Source organism: Mustela nigripes, chromosome 1, assembly GCF_022355385.1.
Source record: "Mustela nigripes isolate SB6536 chromosome 1, MUSNIG.SB6536, whole genome shotgun sequence".
Taxonomy (NCBI): domain Eukaryota; kingdom Metazoa; phylum Chordata; class Mammalia; order Carnivora; family Mustelidae; genus Mustela; species Mustela nigripes.
Genome location: NC_081557.1, coordinates 254,446,753 through 254,464,880, shown reverse-complemented (window position 1 = coordinate 254,464,880; position 18,128 = coordinate 254,446,753). Strand labels below are relative to the sequence as shown.

Below are 18,128 nucleotides of genomic sequence, written 5' to 3'. Positions count from 1 at the left end.
ACACACAGATATATATATATATATATCCCTGTCTTCTCTGTTTTCAAAAGATTAAATATTGAGTATAATGGTTGTCTAGAGGACAAAAATGATAACCGAACCATGTGTAAATGGCTCTCTATTGCATAATGTTTGGTCAAAATTAAAAATCAATATGTTAGAAAAAATCAATATGTTAGATTGCTTAATGATAAAAGTAAATATTTGCCTCATAGCTGTATAGATTCACCATTCTATTATTATTATTATTATTATTATTATTATTATTATTTTAAGTAGGCCCCACAATATGGAGTTAGAACTCACCACCCTGAGATAAAGACCTAAGCTGAACTCAACTCAATCACTTAATGGACTGAGCCACCCAGGAACCCCACAACTTTCTGTAATGTTAACCATTTTGCTTTTCATGTATCATTAGAAATGACATCTCAGAAGACTTTCCTGTAATATCCCTTTGAATCAGTGACAATATGTTTTGAATGTTTTTCAGTGTTTCTTTTTTTTTCTTTTTAAAATTTTATTTATTTATTTGACAGAGAGAGCTTAAGCAGGGAGAGCTACAGGCAGAGGGAGAAGCAGTCTCCCCAACTAAGGAGACTGATGGGGCACTCGATTCCAGGACTCTGGGATTATGACCGGAGCTGAAGGCAGATGCTTAACTGATTGAGCCACCCAGGCGTCCATCAGATACACTGGTATCTGAGTACTTGGAGTATTTTACACAAATCTCTCCAGGTTGTTTAACATTTTTTGTTGTTCATTTTGAGATTTCAATTTGCCATAGTTTACAGTTGTGGTACATGTACTGTTTAGTACTAATTTTGTATATAAATTCAGAGATTTGTCAATAATATATAATGTGTAGAAATGTTCAAATGAAATTTACTTCTCTTCCCTCAAGTTATAAAACAGCTTTTGACATATTCTGATCTCATGGATGACTTGCTAACTTTCTATTCCCTGTAGAAAGTGAAGAATTCATCCATTTGTTCCATATATATACACATTTATATATATAATATATATTACTTACATTACATTATGTTATATATAGCATGTTTGATATTTCTATATTAAATATGTTTATATATTTGCATTTATGTATATGTATTTAAAACATGCCACAAATCTTTATCTTAGGCAGCATTTATAAAAAAATTGCTATGTAATTATGCAATAGATGTTTTTAAATTTATCTAAAAGATAGTCCTTTGCTAATTTTAAATACATCTAAATGTGAATGTGTGAATAATAATATATGTGCTTGAAGATTAGTGCATACAGAATTCAAAGATAATAAAAACTCTTTCTACTCTTTTCTCGCTTCGGGATTTCAGATAGTAGTGACCATATTAAGAAGCAGAGTTAAAAGGAGAAAGCAAAAATAATTGGAATGCTGGTAAAGTAATCCTCTACACTGCCGCAATTTACAATAGCACGTTATATATAGAAATAGATCAGTCATTGTTTTCAAGCCGGCTAAATAAAACTGAACTCTTGGAAAGGCATAGCACTTGACCTTTCCTGGTTTCACCAGCAGTATTTAAACTGGTGCAAGGCAACTTACTTGCAAGTGTCTTCTGTTGACATGACAGATTCTCCTACTAGTTCACACAATGTTCAAAAGGCACAAGTCCCTTCCTTCGGAACGCAAGAGAGAAATATTTTCCCAAGGAGTTACCGGGTCCATGCTGAGGAATGACTTGAGAAACTTTCACTGTTTGTCGCAACTTGTGCTCTCAACAGGCCCCCTAAAAGCAGCTCCAGTATCTAAACATTCAAAAACTCTGCACTTTGAGATTGAAATACTTGATGCACAAACAAGAAAGCAGATATGTATTGTGGATAAGGTAAGTGACATTCATTCATTGAATTTCTCTTGTCTGCCCCAAAGATTGCTGACCAGTTCATTCACTGCTTAGAAGGTTGTCTCAAAATATATTCCTGGCTTTTAATGTTAGTTTTATGGATGGTAGGATAGATACTTCATACATTGTTCCAGTAGAAGATATGTATTGTGTCTTTCACAATCAGTTTAAATGGTAGCAAATAATTATTGGGTTCTGGTTTTTCTTGCTAACGCTGACAGTTGTCCAGAGGTAAAATTTTCAGTACTCAACTTCTCAGCGTCATAACACAATTTCTCTAGGTTATTCTCTTCATGTAGTTAATTACATATTCAAATTACCATAGAGTGTTATTAGTGCTCCTAGAAAATAACAAGCAAAAGGTGCTAAATTTACTAAAAAATATTTAGCATATATGATAAAGTTTAGTTGATTAAAAATTATTTGGAGTTAATTGTCTTGAAAAATGAACATCTCACTTTTTATGAAAAGTTTACTTATTTCAAAGTGCTTAAGCTCCTAAAAAACAGTCTTGCTTAATATGTTACACTTTTATATTCATATCACAAATCTGTCACTCAGGCAAGATAAAGTTAGAAAATTAACACATAAATATACGTGTACATCATGGATATACATATGTGTATATAATATCTAAAACGTTTTCAGTGTTTCATAAGTTTGAAAAGTCACTGGTAGTTTAATTTATTGCGAAAGATTGGTATTTTTAAAAACAATATATCTTCATTTATTTTTCTTTAAAGACATTCTAGATAAGTTTTTTGTTATTGTTCTAAAAATAAAATCCAGTCACTGATTTCTTTTAACTATACTCAACCTATAATTCTAGATAAGAAGGCAAGAGACAAAACTGTTTACTGCTTTTAATTACAGAAGATCATGTGTATTTTCTCACTTAGTAGTTATGACGCTATGGCCAACCTGTTTGTTGGGTGACACTAACTTTTATTTACAGATGGAAATAAAAAATAACTGTTACAAATTCATACAGGTCATAAGTGGAATGCAAGAGATTCAGAATTATTTCCATGCAATTCTAAATCACATTCTTTTTCTATAGTACCACTAGAATGATATATAAATAATGAATATGTATTGCTAATAACACTTATGAATTTCATGCATGCTACAATTTATTTTTATTTTAATATCTCAAGAAAATTTTGGGGTTTTAGATCATACATGAATAAGAAAACAAACTGAAACAATTATTCAAATTGCTAATGTTTGCATTATGTCACTCTTGAAAATTTAAAACTCATAAGAAAAATACAATAATGTATTTTTATTATTTTATTATTCCATTTCATTTTTTATTTTTACTTTTATATTTATTATTTTTGTATTTTATATTTTATGTATAACATAATGTACATTACATCATATCATATAGACATATATTTAATATATTATATATATAGTATATTTTATATATAATATATTTTATATAATATATAATATACTATAATATAGCATATATTTTATATAGTATATATTTTAATAGTATATATTATATATAAATATTAAATATGATAAATATACAAATATAAATACATAAAACATATAATATAAAATATTATTTATAAAAATTAAAATGTGTTTATTATTATCATTTATTAGATTGAAGGCAAAAAGATAATGAATAAAATGGATGTTAAATTGGTCAAGGATTCCCAAAGACCAAGATTCTAAAATAAGACTGGTTTTTGTGTCCTTTCTGGTATGTGTCTAAACTTTGATGCAAAATCTACCTTAAAGTAATGAGAACCTGCGAAAGGGCTGCAAACTAATTTTCCCATAAATTTAAATTTTGAAATTGAGATTGTATCTGAAGGTAAAACATGGAGTTTTACATTTTCAGTTATTTATTGCAAAAATACATACATACATACATTAAATAAAATAAGCAGGCAGAGAGCCAGCATTTTATTTTTTTTAGATAGAAATAAGGATTTGCCTTAGGAATTTTGGTTCAGAAATTTTGCCTGCATTTGAATAGTTCTGGTAATTGGAATTCCAGTGGCAAACCTTTGGGGAAAGTCAGTAGGCCAACAAGGGGATTACTTCTGGATTACACACCGCCTTGATTGCACAATGATACCATCTGATGTGCAACTCACAATATAGAAATGTTTGGCTTGTTAGAAGAACTGGATTTTGTTTTCTTTCATTTTTGTTTGTAATTTGATAAATTGTCTCAATAATGCAAGACATTTAAAAGAAAAAAATCTGGATTAATGTACATCTTTTTTGCTCCATGACTCTTAAAAGTTCAAATTTATAAACACGAGAAAGGTTGATTTTTTTTGTTGTTGTTGTTGTTGTTGTTCAAGATACTGTTTTTCTTGGACAAAGTAACAGCTATATTAGCAGTAAGATCATCTTAAGTGCCTTAAACTTGTTCTTGGCTCTACTCAGTATACTAAATAAGTGTTGTTTATGACTGAGTCCTGGTCTTTCAGTAAGCACTGTGTTGAAAAGTAGTAAAAGTTAAAGGTCATGTACTTTGGAACTGAGTATATCCAGACCAAATCCCTGCTGTCTCAATCATATTGATCAAGGCTCAGGGAAGTTGCTGAATTGCTGATCACCACCATGTTATTTAGAAAATAGGTTAATAAAACATATTTTTGTAGGTTTAGACTGAAAAATAGGAATAATATATGTAGCATGCTTAGCATGGTGACTTGAACATAATGTGGGATAAGCTGTATTTTTCTTAGTTTTAATAATCATTTGGAGAGATAAAATTAATGTGCATAAATATTCACGAAAAAATAAGTGATGAGCGTTGTGATACTGGCACAGACTTTAAATTTGACCTCTTGGTGGGGCACCTGGGTGGCTCAGTGGGTTAAGCCTCTGCCTTCGGCTCAGGTCATGATCCCAGGGTCCTGGGATCGAGCCCCACATCGGGCTCTCTGCTCTGCGGGGAGCCTGCTTCCTCCTCTCTCTCTGCCTGCCTCTCTGCCTACTTGTGATCTCTGTCAGATAAATTAAAAAAAAAAAAAAATCTTTAAATTTGACCTCTTGGTAATTGCCCATTGACATGAATTGTTATGATGTTTAGGTTAGATAGAGCTATTCAACGACCTTGAGTGGAATGTATGTATTTTAGTAATATATGCTGAACTCTAGTAGAAATTTAGTTTACATCTAGATACTTTAATTTAAAATTCAAAATTGGCAAAATTGTTTCATATTCATGAAACAAAGCATTGAGAGAATTCTTGGGGTCAAAGAATATATACTGAATCAGGTTCTTTTACTTAATGTCATACACATAACACACACACACACACACACACACACCAAAAAAAAAAAAACCCAAACCTTTTGCCTTCACTATCTTCTCCACCTTCTGCCCATTTCTCTGATTATTTTCATCCTGTTCATATTGTCTACCCACATTTCTCTCTTCTCATTCTATCCTAAACCTACTCCATTCAAGGATTTACATCCATAGCTTGTAAGAATTTGAACTTGCCAAGATCACCAGTGAATCAGTGGTAAGTTCCTTGCTAAATCCAAACGTTATTCCTCACACTTTATTTTAGTGTGTCAGCAACATTTGCTACTGATAAGCATGTCCTCCTTCTTAAAACACTTTTCCTGTGTGAGTTTCAGGTTCATAGACACATATTTTTAAAAACCTACTTCATTGTTTCTCTCTTTCCTCTTGCTGCTGCTTCGTCATCTGACTGAATGGATTATGCATTGTCATGAACTCGGTCATCAGAAGTTCTCCCCATCTTTTCTAATCCATCTTATTGTGTCCAATAGCTTTGAATATTATCTATTCATGACTTATAAATATGTAACGTCAGCTCCTCCTTTTCTTCTGAATGAAAATTCATTTATTTATGTATGTAGACACCTATGCATGCCGCTGTGAATGTATTTACCTATACATCTCTCTGTGCATCTATTTATGTACTACCTGTCCATGCATTCAGATGTTTGCTGGGCATCTCAAACATAGTGTATCTGAAACTGAGCACTTGACCTCACCCCCGGATTTTATCACAGAGTTTCCCAAGTCAGTAAGTGGCAACTACATCCTTCAAATACCTCAAGCCAAACACTTAAGAGACATCATAACTCTTATCTTAATCTCACTCCCCCCACATGCAATCCATCTTCTCAGTGATACCTTCAAATATATCCAAAGTGACAAATTTTTACCACCTCTACTGCTAGCACTCTTAAATCTTTCCTCCACTTCTGTTCTTAGCACCTTCAGTACATTGCTTACATAGCAACCAGGACTAGCCTGTTACACCATTTCAGCTACTATCATTTCCTACATAAAATTAGACAGTGTCTTCTTTAGATCTAGTTAATTGTCACTTTTTATTTGGGGGCTGTTCTTAACTACTTTTTTTTTAATTGTAAAATATACCAGTATTATCTATTACCCTTTCCTGTTCTATTTCTTTGCTACTACTTAATACCCTCTAACACACTGTTTATTTTTCCTTTTTCATTTTGTTTATTATTTACCCTGCTCCTGGTATGCCGACTTCACAAAATCTGGGATTTATTTTTCAAATTCCTGTATCTCCAACACTTTGAACAGTGATTGGCACAGAAAGTATTTAATAAATATACACACAAAAAGTGCTTAACCAACATGTATTGAATAAATGATGCCAGTTCAAGAAATGTGTGTATTTGACAATGCCCACATGTTTAGAAGTGACATTTTGGGCTGGAGGAGTAGGATACTTGAAAGTACTTTTTACTATACTCTAAATAAAATTATTATTGAAAAAATATATTCACCGTAAAAGGCATTTGATTAAACCATTTCACTAAATGCCAAAGTTCTTTCTGGTTTGCCCCCAACAAAGATGTATAGGATTTAACTTTGTGTTAGTGTATAATTTACTGACGGTCATGCTCTGATAATAAAAAGCTAATAAGCTTTTCATAAGGCAGACAATGAAGATGGGGATATTTATTTAACTAATTTAGTTATATCCCATTTGTGATTAAAATAATATGACTAATCAAGGTTAAGATAGGGAGCTGACATAAAATATAAATACCATTCTTGGTTTTATTGGACCATAAAATATATATGAAAAATAGTTTTTAAAACTTTAACAGTGAGTTATTTTCAGTTGCTCACTATCCCTGTCTCACTTCTATTTTGTAAAATGTCAGAAGCTTATCTAGTGATATATTGATGATTCAAGAGCACTGCAAGAACTCTAAAAGCTAGGATTGATAAATGTTTCCAATATCTTCCCATTCTTTTTTCTTTAATCTTTTCTCCAAGGAACTTGACCTCAAGAGCCCCCTTTCTCTTATTATTTTATTTGCTCTATGTCAAAACTTTAAAAAGCATTTTAAAGACTACTTATAGGAGTACACTTACTGTGATGTGCACTGGGTGACGTATGGAATTGTTGAATCACTGTATGGTGCACCTGAAACTAATAAACCATTGTATGTTAAAGAAAGACAGTTATAAGTAAAGGAAAGCACTCAGTTATTTCCTAATCCCTCTAATGGTAAAAATATCAGATATCAGTTTTTACCAGAAAATACTGGAGAGAATTATAGGGTAGTCAGATTGAATAAAAGTTGCAATTTTGATACTTTAGTTAGAAATTTTGAGAATTCTTTTTTTAAAGGTTTTGTTTATTTATTTGACAGACAGAGATCACAAGTAGGCAGAAAGGCAGGCAGAGAGAAAGGAGAAAATAGGCTTCCCACTGAGCAGAGAGCCCGATGCGGGACTCGATCTCAGGACCCTGGGATCATGACCTGAGCCGAAGGCAGAGGCTTTAACCCACTGAGCCACCCAGGCGCCCAAGAATTCTTAATTTCTAATGCTGCCATTTAATATTTTACCTTGGGAAGCATGCAGCTAACAATATATAGGCCTCAATTTGTTCATTTATAAAATGAGAATGGCATCTGTCTTAAAATATCTTCTGGCAGTTTTTAGAATTTCAGGTATATACAAGTGGCGATATCATTTTTCTTCTATTCCTCTCCTTCCTCCTCCTCCTCTTCTTTTTTCTTCTTCCTCCCTTCCTCCTCTCTCATTCGCCTCTTCCTCCCATCGCGGCCGCTTTTTTCTTTTCTTCCACCTCAGTCCTCTTCTTCCTATTTCTTACTGTGAGTATGGAAGCTTATGAACTTTGAATTGAGATAAAGCACATTTTTAATAGGAACCTGTTTTTATTTTGTCTTGAGATATAACCCAGTATCTCTGCCCTTTATCATCATTTATTGTAAAAAGGTTGTAAGTATTACTATTCATCCATTTATAAAGGAAGATCAGGGGCACAGACACTTGAAATGAAGAACTTAGTGTGTATTAGAACCAAACTTTGAACTGGTCAATATATGTTCTGGGCTTTGATCTTAGCGACTATATGCTACCACTTGACAGATACTAATGACTTTCTTTCATTCTTTTTTTTTTTTTTTTGTAAGATTTTATTTATTTATTTGACACACAGAGACAGATCACAAGTAGGCAGAGAGGCAGGCAGAAAAGGCAGAGAGAGAGGGGGAAGCAGGCTTCCCGCTGAGCAAAGAGCCCGATGCGGGACTCCATCCCAGGACCCTGGGATCATGACCTGAGCCGAAGGCAGAGGCTTTAACCCACTGAGCCACCCAGGTGCCCTGTACTAATACTTTCATTAGCCCAAATTCTCATGCTCTCTTTAATTTCATGATTGAGACAGAACATCTGATTCTGACTTCTGATACAGACAATGTGTTTCAGGACAGAGGTGTTATTTTCTTTTCTTTCTTTTTTTTTTTTTTTTTTTTCATCCTTCAATCAGCATCTTCTTTTTTTGTTTGTTTTCTATTTTTAAAGATTCAAATTTTTATTTTACTTTATCTAGTTAACATAGAGTGTGATATTGGTTTCAGGAGTAGAATTTGTGACTCAGCACTTCCATACAACACCCGGCCTCATAAGTGCCCACCCTCTTACCCATTATCCATTTAGCCCATGCCCCACAACCTCCCCTCCAGCAACCCTCAGATTGTTTTCCGTAGTTAAGAGTCCCATTTAGGATTTGCCTCCCTTCTTGTTTTTTCTTTCCCCTAGGTTCATCTGTTTTGTTAAAGGTGCTATTTTTGAAGAATATCTTTTTCTCTTATTTGATATGAAAAAAAGTTTCCAAAGTTTGTTTTTATTTTTTATATAGAGACATAAAATAACATTAATTAACATTCAAACCTAGAAATTAAAAATATCTTTAAAGTATCTTATATAATAATAAATTAAGCAACAGATACGCTCGACATGTTTATGTCATTAAAAATTAAAGAATTGAGATGAATGATTCCTCCCCAAATAAGTAATTAACATAATCATTTTCTGTGAGCCCAGAGGAGGCTCAGTGTCCACTCCTTTTTTTTGATATACTTGGAAATTCCATACTACACCATGAAATTCTAATTTCAAAGGAATCAGTGTACTTTGATCTTAGTATATTTTAGTATCATCTGCCCTGCCTTAGATTTCTTTCCGAAGAAAAGAACCTATTTTATTTAACAAATACATAATGCCATGAAAGGCAATGTGATGCAGTGGTTTATGCCCAGAAGTCAGGCATCTGTGTCTGTATTTGAGCTGTGCAAACTATTAATGTTTTATCCTTGTAACATGTTACTTAACTAGTCTAATTCTTGCTTTTACAAGTAGGGTAAATTACAAATCAAAGCACAATAAGTATGTATCTTCCAGGAATATCTAGGGTTTTTATATTCTTGTAAATATGAAAAACATAGCAATGTGTCTACCACATGTCTGATTTTCTGTAAATGAATGTTATATTTTTAAATAATGGCAGTATATCAGTAATATTATTATTCCACTGATGAGGAAAATAATTAAATTAATATTATAACTGTAATAACTTTGTCATTTTTTATGACAGTCATTATGATTCCATTCTGAAATTATTAGGAAGCCTTAGAATTAGGAAGTATGGGGGGCACCTGGGTGGCTCAGTGGGTTAAGCCTCTGTCTTCAGCTCAGGTCATGAACTCAGGGTCCTGGGATTGAGCCCACATTGGGCTCTCTGCTAGGTAGGGAGCCTGCTTCCCCCTCTCTTTCTCTGCCTGCCTCTCTGGCTACTTGCTATCTCTCTGTCAAATAAATAAATAAAATGTTATAAAAGTTAGGAAGTATGGTCATAGGGACCATCTTTGTAACATCAGTTTCTAGCATCCTATGTCCAACTATCTTATAATATGCACTGGGTACTTGTGCCATGATAAACCATGAAAGGTGCCAATGGATATATAAGAATTGAACATCAATATATAGTAGAGAAAAATGAATATACTTTAGAAAACTATTCAGGTATAGCATTTTTAAAGCAAATATAAACTATTGAATGTATTCAATTAAATTATGTCTACATTTTCCATTTTTGAAATATATCACCATGGAAGAAAACTGTTTATATGGTGAAGGTATAAAGAAGATGTCATTTTAATTCCTGTAATATATGAGATGCAGTGATACTCTTTTAGAAGGTCAAACATAGATGAATAAGTTTTGGGGGATGCATCTTGAAAGAGAAGAGTTGAAATTTACCAGATTCACTGGTTCTCCAACACTCTGTATATTTTGATGTCTCATAGTGTCACAATGAACCTTTTATTAATTCAATAGGTATTTGTTAAGACATTTGTCTAGTGTTCTATTACATGTTCAAGATAATGCACTAACTTGGCCAGATATGCAATTCTTATTCTCATAGATTTCTGTTCTTTCCTGTGGAAGCCAAGCACTGTATAAGTAATGTTAACTGCAAAGGTATCTACAGAGTGAGAGGAAACAAAGTAATTTGAAGTGGTAAACAAAGGGAGATAATCTGTGAAACAGATGATTTTCCTTGGAGGAATGATGTTTATGTGTGAGTACAATGGAAGAGAAATATGAGAATATGACAGATACAGGAGATAGAACAGGACTTCTTTGCTTGTAAAAAATAACAGCCAATGATGATGCAAGTATGATGTTAAACTCTTATTTGAGCAACTGAGATCCTGAGAACGGCATAATTTACGGAGTCATTTTTATTGGTTTTTGTTTATTTTTTGCTTCTTCTTTTTTTTAATCATTTTCAAGTTGTTATTTAAATTCCAGTTAGTTAACATACAGTGTAATATTAGTTTCAAGTGTGCGATTGCTTTCTTGTTTTTAGTGCAGACAAGTAGAGAAGCAGGTAGGAAGCAAGCACTCAGTTTTGTTCTTTTTAAGTTGAGGTCTTTGTGAAATATCCAAAAAGAGATAACCTGCAGGCACTTGGGTTTGAAGTTTTAGAACTCAGGGAAGTGGTCATGTTTAAATATGTCGACTTGGGGATTACAAATGTATAGGTGTCTCTTGCAGCCACTGTAGTATAGAAGATAAAAATTTAGAAAGAACAATATAATGAATAAGGAAAGAAAAGAACCAATGATAGAGGCCTGAGGAATTCCAGTATGTACAGATCTTAAATAAAAGCAGGGATTGAAAAAGAAAATAAGGAGAAGTTTCCAGAGAAACAGAAGAAATATGGTAACTCTTTCCTCACAGAAACCTAGAAGAAATACTTCAGTGAGAAGGGAAAAACCAGTGGATACAGCTGAGAAGCAAAAAGAAATAAAACAAGTACCCCTTGTATTAAGTGGGATAATGTTCATTGTTTAGTTTAAGCAGATCAATTTAGGTACAATGATGTGGGGAAAAATCCAGTCTAGATGAAACTCTATGGGTAATATGACATTTGAGTTTCCTAGGAAGCCTTTCTTTCATAGGCAGCAGAAGTCTTGAAAGCTTTACTGTGTCACCTCCTTCATTCTTCAACTCTATATTGACTCCTGTAGTCTGATTCACATACTTTGGTTTATATTTTACCCTTCTTCATTCTTCCATTTTTAACATTCTGTATTACTCATCAGCCCCCCCAAAATACTGTAAATTTCCATTCTTTGAGTTTGGGTAAAATTTGACTCCTCTGCCTGGAGTGTTCTGTCACAATCTTCTGTCCATTCCTCATGATAGAACTGAGATGACAATTTCTTTGTGTGCCATTTACCATCCCCAATAAGCAGATATGTTATATGTCCCAGGAACTATTGGCTGAAATTTCCATTAAATAGCCTAGTATTTGAAATGAACATTTGTGAGCTATCCCAAGAGTTTGAAAGATTTATTTTGTTCTTGTTCAATTATACATTTTTTTTTCTAAATGAGAAATATAACTAGTTTATTAAAATTTCATTTTTTCTAGCAATTTATTTCATTGTATTTTACAAATATATCATAGAATTTCTTAAGGAGTAATATTTTGTTCTACGCAATTAGGAAGCATTGAGCTGCATGACATGAAAATGACCTAAGTGCTATTGTGCAATAAATAAATATGTATTGGATGCAAAATTGGAATGTCATAGCCAGGCTCCTCTTGTATTTCATTCTAAAAATTGTATGTTCTTGACTAACAAGGTAAAATAATAACTTCCAAACATCTGAATTATAAATATACTACAAAAATTATAGCTGAAATAACATGTCTTTGGATCAAAGAAAGTAAATAAATCATGTTTTTCTAGGAAATGTAAATATAGGATGAAAAGAGAAACGTTAATGCTAAGGAAGAAAATTATGAGGGAGTATTATACTATTAAAAGAAATCCTGTTTCCTATTAAGTCAAAGCTGAATTAAAATAGTTAATTTTAGAAATGCAGGTTTAAAAAAGTGCACAAGACACAGATAACAGTATATGTAAAGAAACTAACAATGAAATTGTAGCTATAGTTGACTTTTGAGCAATTTTGGGATATGGGGTATTGACCCCCATGCAGTTGAAAATCCATGTTTAACTTTTAACTCCCCCAAAACTTAAGTACTAATAATGTACTATTGACTGGAAGCCTTACTGATAAGATAAATAGTTGGTTAACACATAATTTGAATATTATATGTATTATATACAACATTTTTATAACAAAGTTACTAGATAAAAGAAAATATGTATTATTAAGAAAACCACAATGAAAGAAAATACATGTACAGTGCTGTACTGCAAAAACAATCTGTGAACAAGTGGTCCCACACGGTTGAAACCAATATTGTTCAAAGGTCATATATCCAAGAAATATGTTATTCAAATTAGATAAATAATTACTTTATGAGTAGCTACTATACTTTAGATTACTTGAGGCTGAAAATTAAACATATTTCCTTGCCTCTATATACAGGAGTCAAATTGGAAAGATAGATTACGAATTTTAAAACAAATTATAACATGGCAAATAGCATATACAAGTTTAACACAAATTATATTATGAAGACTAGAGAAAGAATACTTTTTTTTATCTGATAGAGGTTTAGGCATAAAGATGAGAAAAGCTAAACTGAGTGTAAGGAAGGACTCAAAAGGATTTTAAAAATATGTATGTTACAATTAATTAGCATGGGTAAGGTAGAGATAACATCCCAGAGGGTGCCTGGGTGGCTCAGTAAATTAAGCTTCTGTCTTCTGCTCAGGTGATGATCACAAGGTCGTGGGATTGAGCCCTGCATCAGGCTCCCTGCTTCTCTCTCTATCCCTTCCCCTGCTTGTACGTGCACTGTTTTCTCTCTCTTAAATAAATAAATAAATAAATTTCAAAAAATAAAAAGAAACAAGAAGGAACATCCCAGGAAGAATTAGCATAGTGAAGATATCACAATCCCAAATTTCTACTACAAAGCTGTCACAATTAAAACAGTGTGCTAAAAATAAATAAATAAACAAAATAAAACAGAAAACCAGTATGGTATTGGCATAAAAATAAACACACAGATCAACAGAACAGAATACAGAACTTAGAAATAAACCTACACTTATGTGGTCACTTAATCACGGACAAAGGAAACAAGAATATACAATGAGCAAGTCTCTTCATCAACAAAACAGTAAGATAACTTACTTAAGGGAAGAAGATATATGATATACCCAATAAGGGGTCAATATTCAAATGCATTAAGAACTCATACAACTCAATACAAAAAATCAAATAATACAGTTAAAAATTGACCGAAGACCTGAAGAGACATATTTTCAAAGAAGACATGCAGTCAATAGACATATGAAAAGATGCTCAATATCATTCATCATCATGAAAATGCAAATCAAAATCACACTATCACCTCAAACCGGTCAGAACGGTTAGTTTCAAAAGGATAAGAAATAGCAAATGTTGGTGAGAATGTGGAAAAAAGTAAACCCTCATGTGTTATTTGTGGGAATTTATATCGGTGCAACCAGTGTGGAAAATGGAAATACCATATGATCCAATAATTCCACTACTGGGCATTTACCCAAAGGAAACACACACACACGCACATACACATATATATATGTCCTCCTGTGTTTATTGCAGCATTATTTACAATAGCCAAGGTCTAAAAGCAACCAAAGTGTCCAGGAATAGTTGAAATCATATAGAAGTTGGTACACACACAGATGCACACTTGCACACGTGCCAGGATATTATTCAGTCATGAGAAAGAATGAAATCTCAGCATTTGTAGCAACATGGTTGGACCTAGAGGACATTTTGCTCTTTTCTTGGCAAACGCCATATTATTTCACTTTTGAGTGGACTCTAAAAAAACAAAACAGAGAATAGAAACAGACTCGTAAATTCAGAGAACAAATGTGGTTGCCAGAGGTTGGGGTGATAAGCAAATTAGGTGAAGGGGATTAATATGTACAAGCTTCTAGTTAAAAAATAAATAAGCTGTAGGGATGAACAGTACAGCATAGGAGTTATAATAAATAATTTTGAAATAACTTTGTATTGGGACAGATAGTATCTACACTTATTGTGGTAAGCATTTCATAATGCATATAATTGTCCAATCATTATGCTGTACATCAGAAACTAACATAATATTGTATGCCATCTATACCTCAGTTCATATGTGTATGTGTGTGTGTATAAAAAATAATAAGCTAACTTACTAAATGCGAGATATATGTATATGAGTGGTGGACAAAGACCATTCCAGGAAGAAGAATTAGCATATCAAAGGCAAAGAAGCAGAAAAGTAGTAAGCAAGCTTTCTGGGTTACTGTAATTAAGTTGATGGTGTGATGATGCAAAATGGAACTAACAGAATAGATGGTTTGGCTGGAATGGAGGGTAGAGGCCTAGTTAACTTTCTAGCATCTGGCCTTTCTCTTTTCTTTCAAATCAGGGAGATAATATTGTAAGGTACAGCATTCAAAAAATTAAATCTGTAACAATGTGGAAGATAGACTGGATAATAGAAAGACTGAAGACAGGGGCGCTGGGTGGCTCAGTGGGTTAAAGCCTCTGCCTTCAGCTCAGGTCATGATCCAGGGATCCTAGGATTAAGCCCTACATTGCATCAGACTCTCTGCTCAGCAGGGAGCCTGCTTCCCTTCCTCTCTCTCTCTGCCTACTTGTGAACTCTATCTGTCAAATAAAAAATACATATCTCTCTCTCTCTCTATATATATATATATTTTTAAACATTTAAAAAAATAAAAAAAAAATTTAAAAAAAGAAGATAAAAGAAAGACTGAAGACAGAGAGCTTAGTAAAACTGAGAAGCAAATCTTCTGGGAGCCTCTTCTGGGAGCCTGTTCAGACCTGCCACATTTAGGAGGCACCATAGCACCATGGTCTTTGCTTGGGTTTTGATGATACCCAAGCACCTCTCACACTTAACCAGCTTGTGACATTGGGCAATGTCCTTATTTTTCTTTCCCTTAAAATTTTACTGAGACCAGCTATGTCACTAGAATCATCTGAATAAATGCCATCTTCTAGTAGAGATTTACATAAGAAAATGCTATGGCACAGAACCTTGAATATTGCTAACGAATTAAAGTCTACAAATGTTAAAATAAAACAAAAGTTTTCATATCATTTAAATATATTAAAAACTATAAAATGAAGGAAGGTTTAACAAAATTTTCACACTGTAATAAAAGTGTGGAAGTTAATTTATTTTCTTTCTGTATGTACTTATAACCCATATGGAAGGAGTAAATAAAAAACAATTTAAATCAAATATGGGGCACATCTTTAAGACATTTCTGAGCCTTAAAGTAATTAATACATACACATATATTTCTGATTTAATCTTTACTAGTCAACACCCTTTATGTAACAAAAGAGAATAGTTATGTAATAAATATACTGTAGGTTCTATCTAATGTTGTTATGATCCACATAGATTAGACAAGTGTATACATCTGGGTACAATAGAATAGAATGCAGTAGTATAGGTAAAAGGAATATGATATTCCATTACTATTTTATCATAGGTAAAAGGTATATGATATCCCATTATTATCTTATTGTAGATAAAGGGAATATGATATTCCGTTACTGTTTTATTGTAGGTAAAAGGTATATGATATCCCATTACTATCTTATTGTAGATAAAGGGAATATGATATTCCATTACTATTTTATTTCAGTTAGGTTTGGTTTAACAGGGATTTTGCTGTTTGAACTTATAATGAATCAAGACAATCTTCTATATCCAAACCTGTTACAAATTTGTCAAATTAACACCCAGGGTGCCAGGTGGTGAGCTGAGGTTTGACAACAGACCACAAGAGAAGTGAAAATAAGGAAGCTGATTACCCACAGGCTCTGGAGGGCGTCCCTAGCAGGTTTCAGGGAGCTACACGGGAGGCAGGAGGAGACAGGGTGCAGATAGAGACAGACAGGACCGGAGGCACATGTCTTTATTAGGTTATGTGAGTGGAGTGCTGGGGATTCCTGGATTAAGGCTGAGTTAGTCAATAATTCAAACCAAAAGATGGGGTTTAGTAAACCCCAAAGAAGTCTTACCATAAGGGCACATTAAGAAAAGTCATTGAGAAACAGGGAAGACCGTTAGTCCCAAAGCCTGTTGGAAGCATTCCATCAGAATGGACATTTAGTTGTGACTCCGAGGGCTGCTATCTTGGGCCTGTCCTTGTCTGAGGGCCTAGTGTCAGGAGAAGGTCACTGCAGGCTGCTTGGTCACACAAAACAGACAGCAAAGCGGCAATATCTCAGCTTAGCTAAACTCTTGAAAAAAACTGAAGATGAACAGAGTGTCTTGGTTATCAGAAAGTTCATGTTGAAGGGATTCCTAGTTCTTTCATTATCTAACAGTTCAAACAAAAAAAAAGATTAAAAGTTGTGCTTACATAACATATTTCTGAGAAATAATTTTGCTTTGATATGCTTGTGCTTTTCTTTGATTCCTTTCTCTAAATAAACTAAAAGAAATTATCTTTTAGGCATGTACCTCACCAGATTAACATTTTACTGGTACTTTTGGGTAGCCCAGTAAAGAGCTATCAATATCATTACTGAATGAGTTGCTGTGAACTTAATGTTACTTAAATATAAAATACTATTTTTAATTGTTCCTTTTATAGAACTTACTGCTCAAAATTATCCAGTAACAACTTTCTTTCCTGTACTGTAACTCGTAACAGTTGTATTTAACAAATGAGGAATAACTTAAGGCAATGTTAAGAAATCAACATTCCATTTTTGCTTTGTTTTGTTTTTTCAGTTATCTAAAGGCCTCAGGGCATGAGGTCTGAAGGTATAATATTGCAGAAAGTGGAAACTGACATTGCTATTATTTAAGCCTTTTAATATCCTCATAATAGGCATTTGTGCTTCTTAATAACACAGAAAATAGCAGTGGTGAAATTTATATTTCTGTTAGAATTTGTGTAATTATACATAAATGTAAGTGATCTTAGATTTATGTTCGCTTATATTGCATTTTAGCATCTGCTGTGAAAACTGTGCTATTTGCATGGCTACATGATAAGAGCTCAAAGGTTTGGAGCCAATCATTGTTTTAAGATGGTATTACCCATAAAGTAAAATGGATTTTCAAGTTCTTACAAGAGTATCTTTCAAGGGCAGAACCTTAGAATATGAACTTTCTCTTCCCTTCCCCCTCCTTCCTTCTTTCCTGTTTTTTTTTTTTTTTTTTTTTTTTCATATATATTGAAGAGCACCGATCTTCAACTATAATAGACCCTGGGAACACCATCATGATAACCAAACCAAACCAAACCAAAAATATGTTCCTTCCTCTTCGGAAAGTCTCTGTATTTTTTTTTTTTTAAAGATTTTATTTATTTATTTGACAGAGAGAAATCACAAGTAGATGGAGAGGCAGGCAGAGAGAGAGAGAGGGAAGCAGGCTCCCTGCTGAGCAAAGAGCCCGATGCGGGACT

The 18,128-nt window shown here is 33.2% G+C and overlaps 1 protein-coding gene across 1 annotated transcript in view; it reads left to right on the top strand.

Annotated features, from left to right (window-relative positions):
* The first annotated feature begins 1,619 nt into the window (after positions 1 to 1,619).
* Positions 1,620 to 18,128, top strand: part of TECRL (trans-2,3-enoyl-CoA reductase like) — a 100,409-nt gene continuing 83,900 nt past the window's right edge. Inside the window, exon 1 of the mRNA XM_059396500.1 lies at positions 1,620 to 1,853. Coding sequence (XP_059252483.1) covers positions 1,620 to 1,853 — 234 coding nt within the window. The remainder of the gene's footprint in view (positions 1,854 to 18,128) is intronic.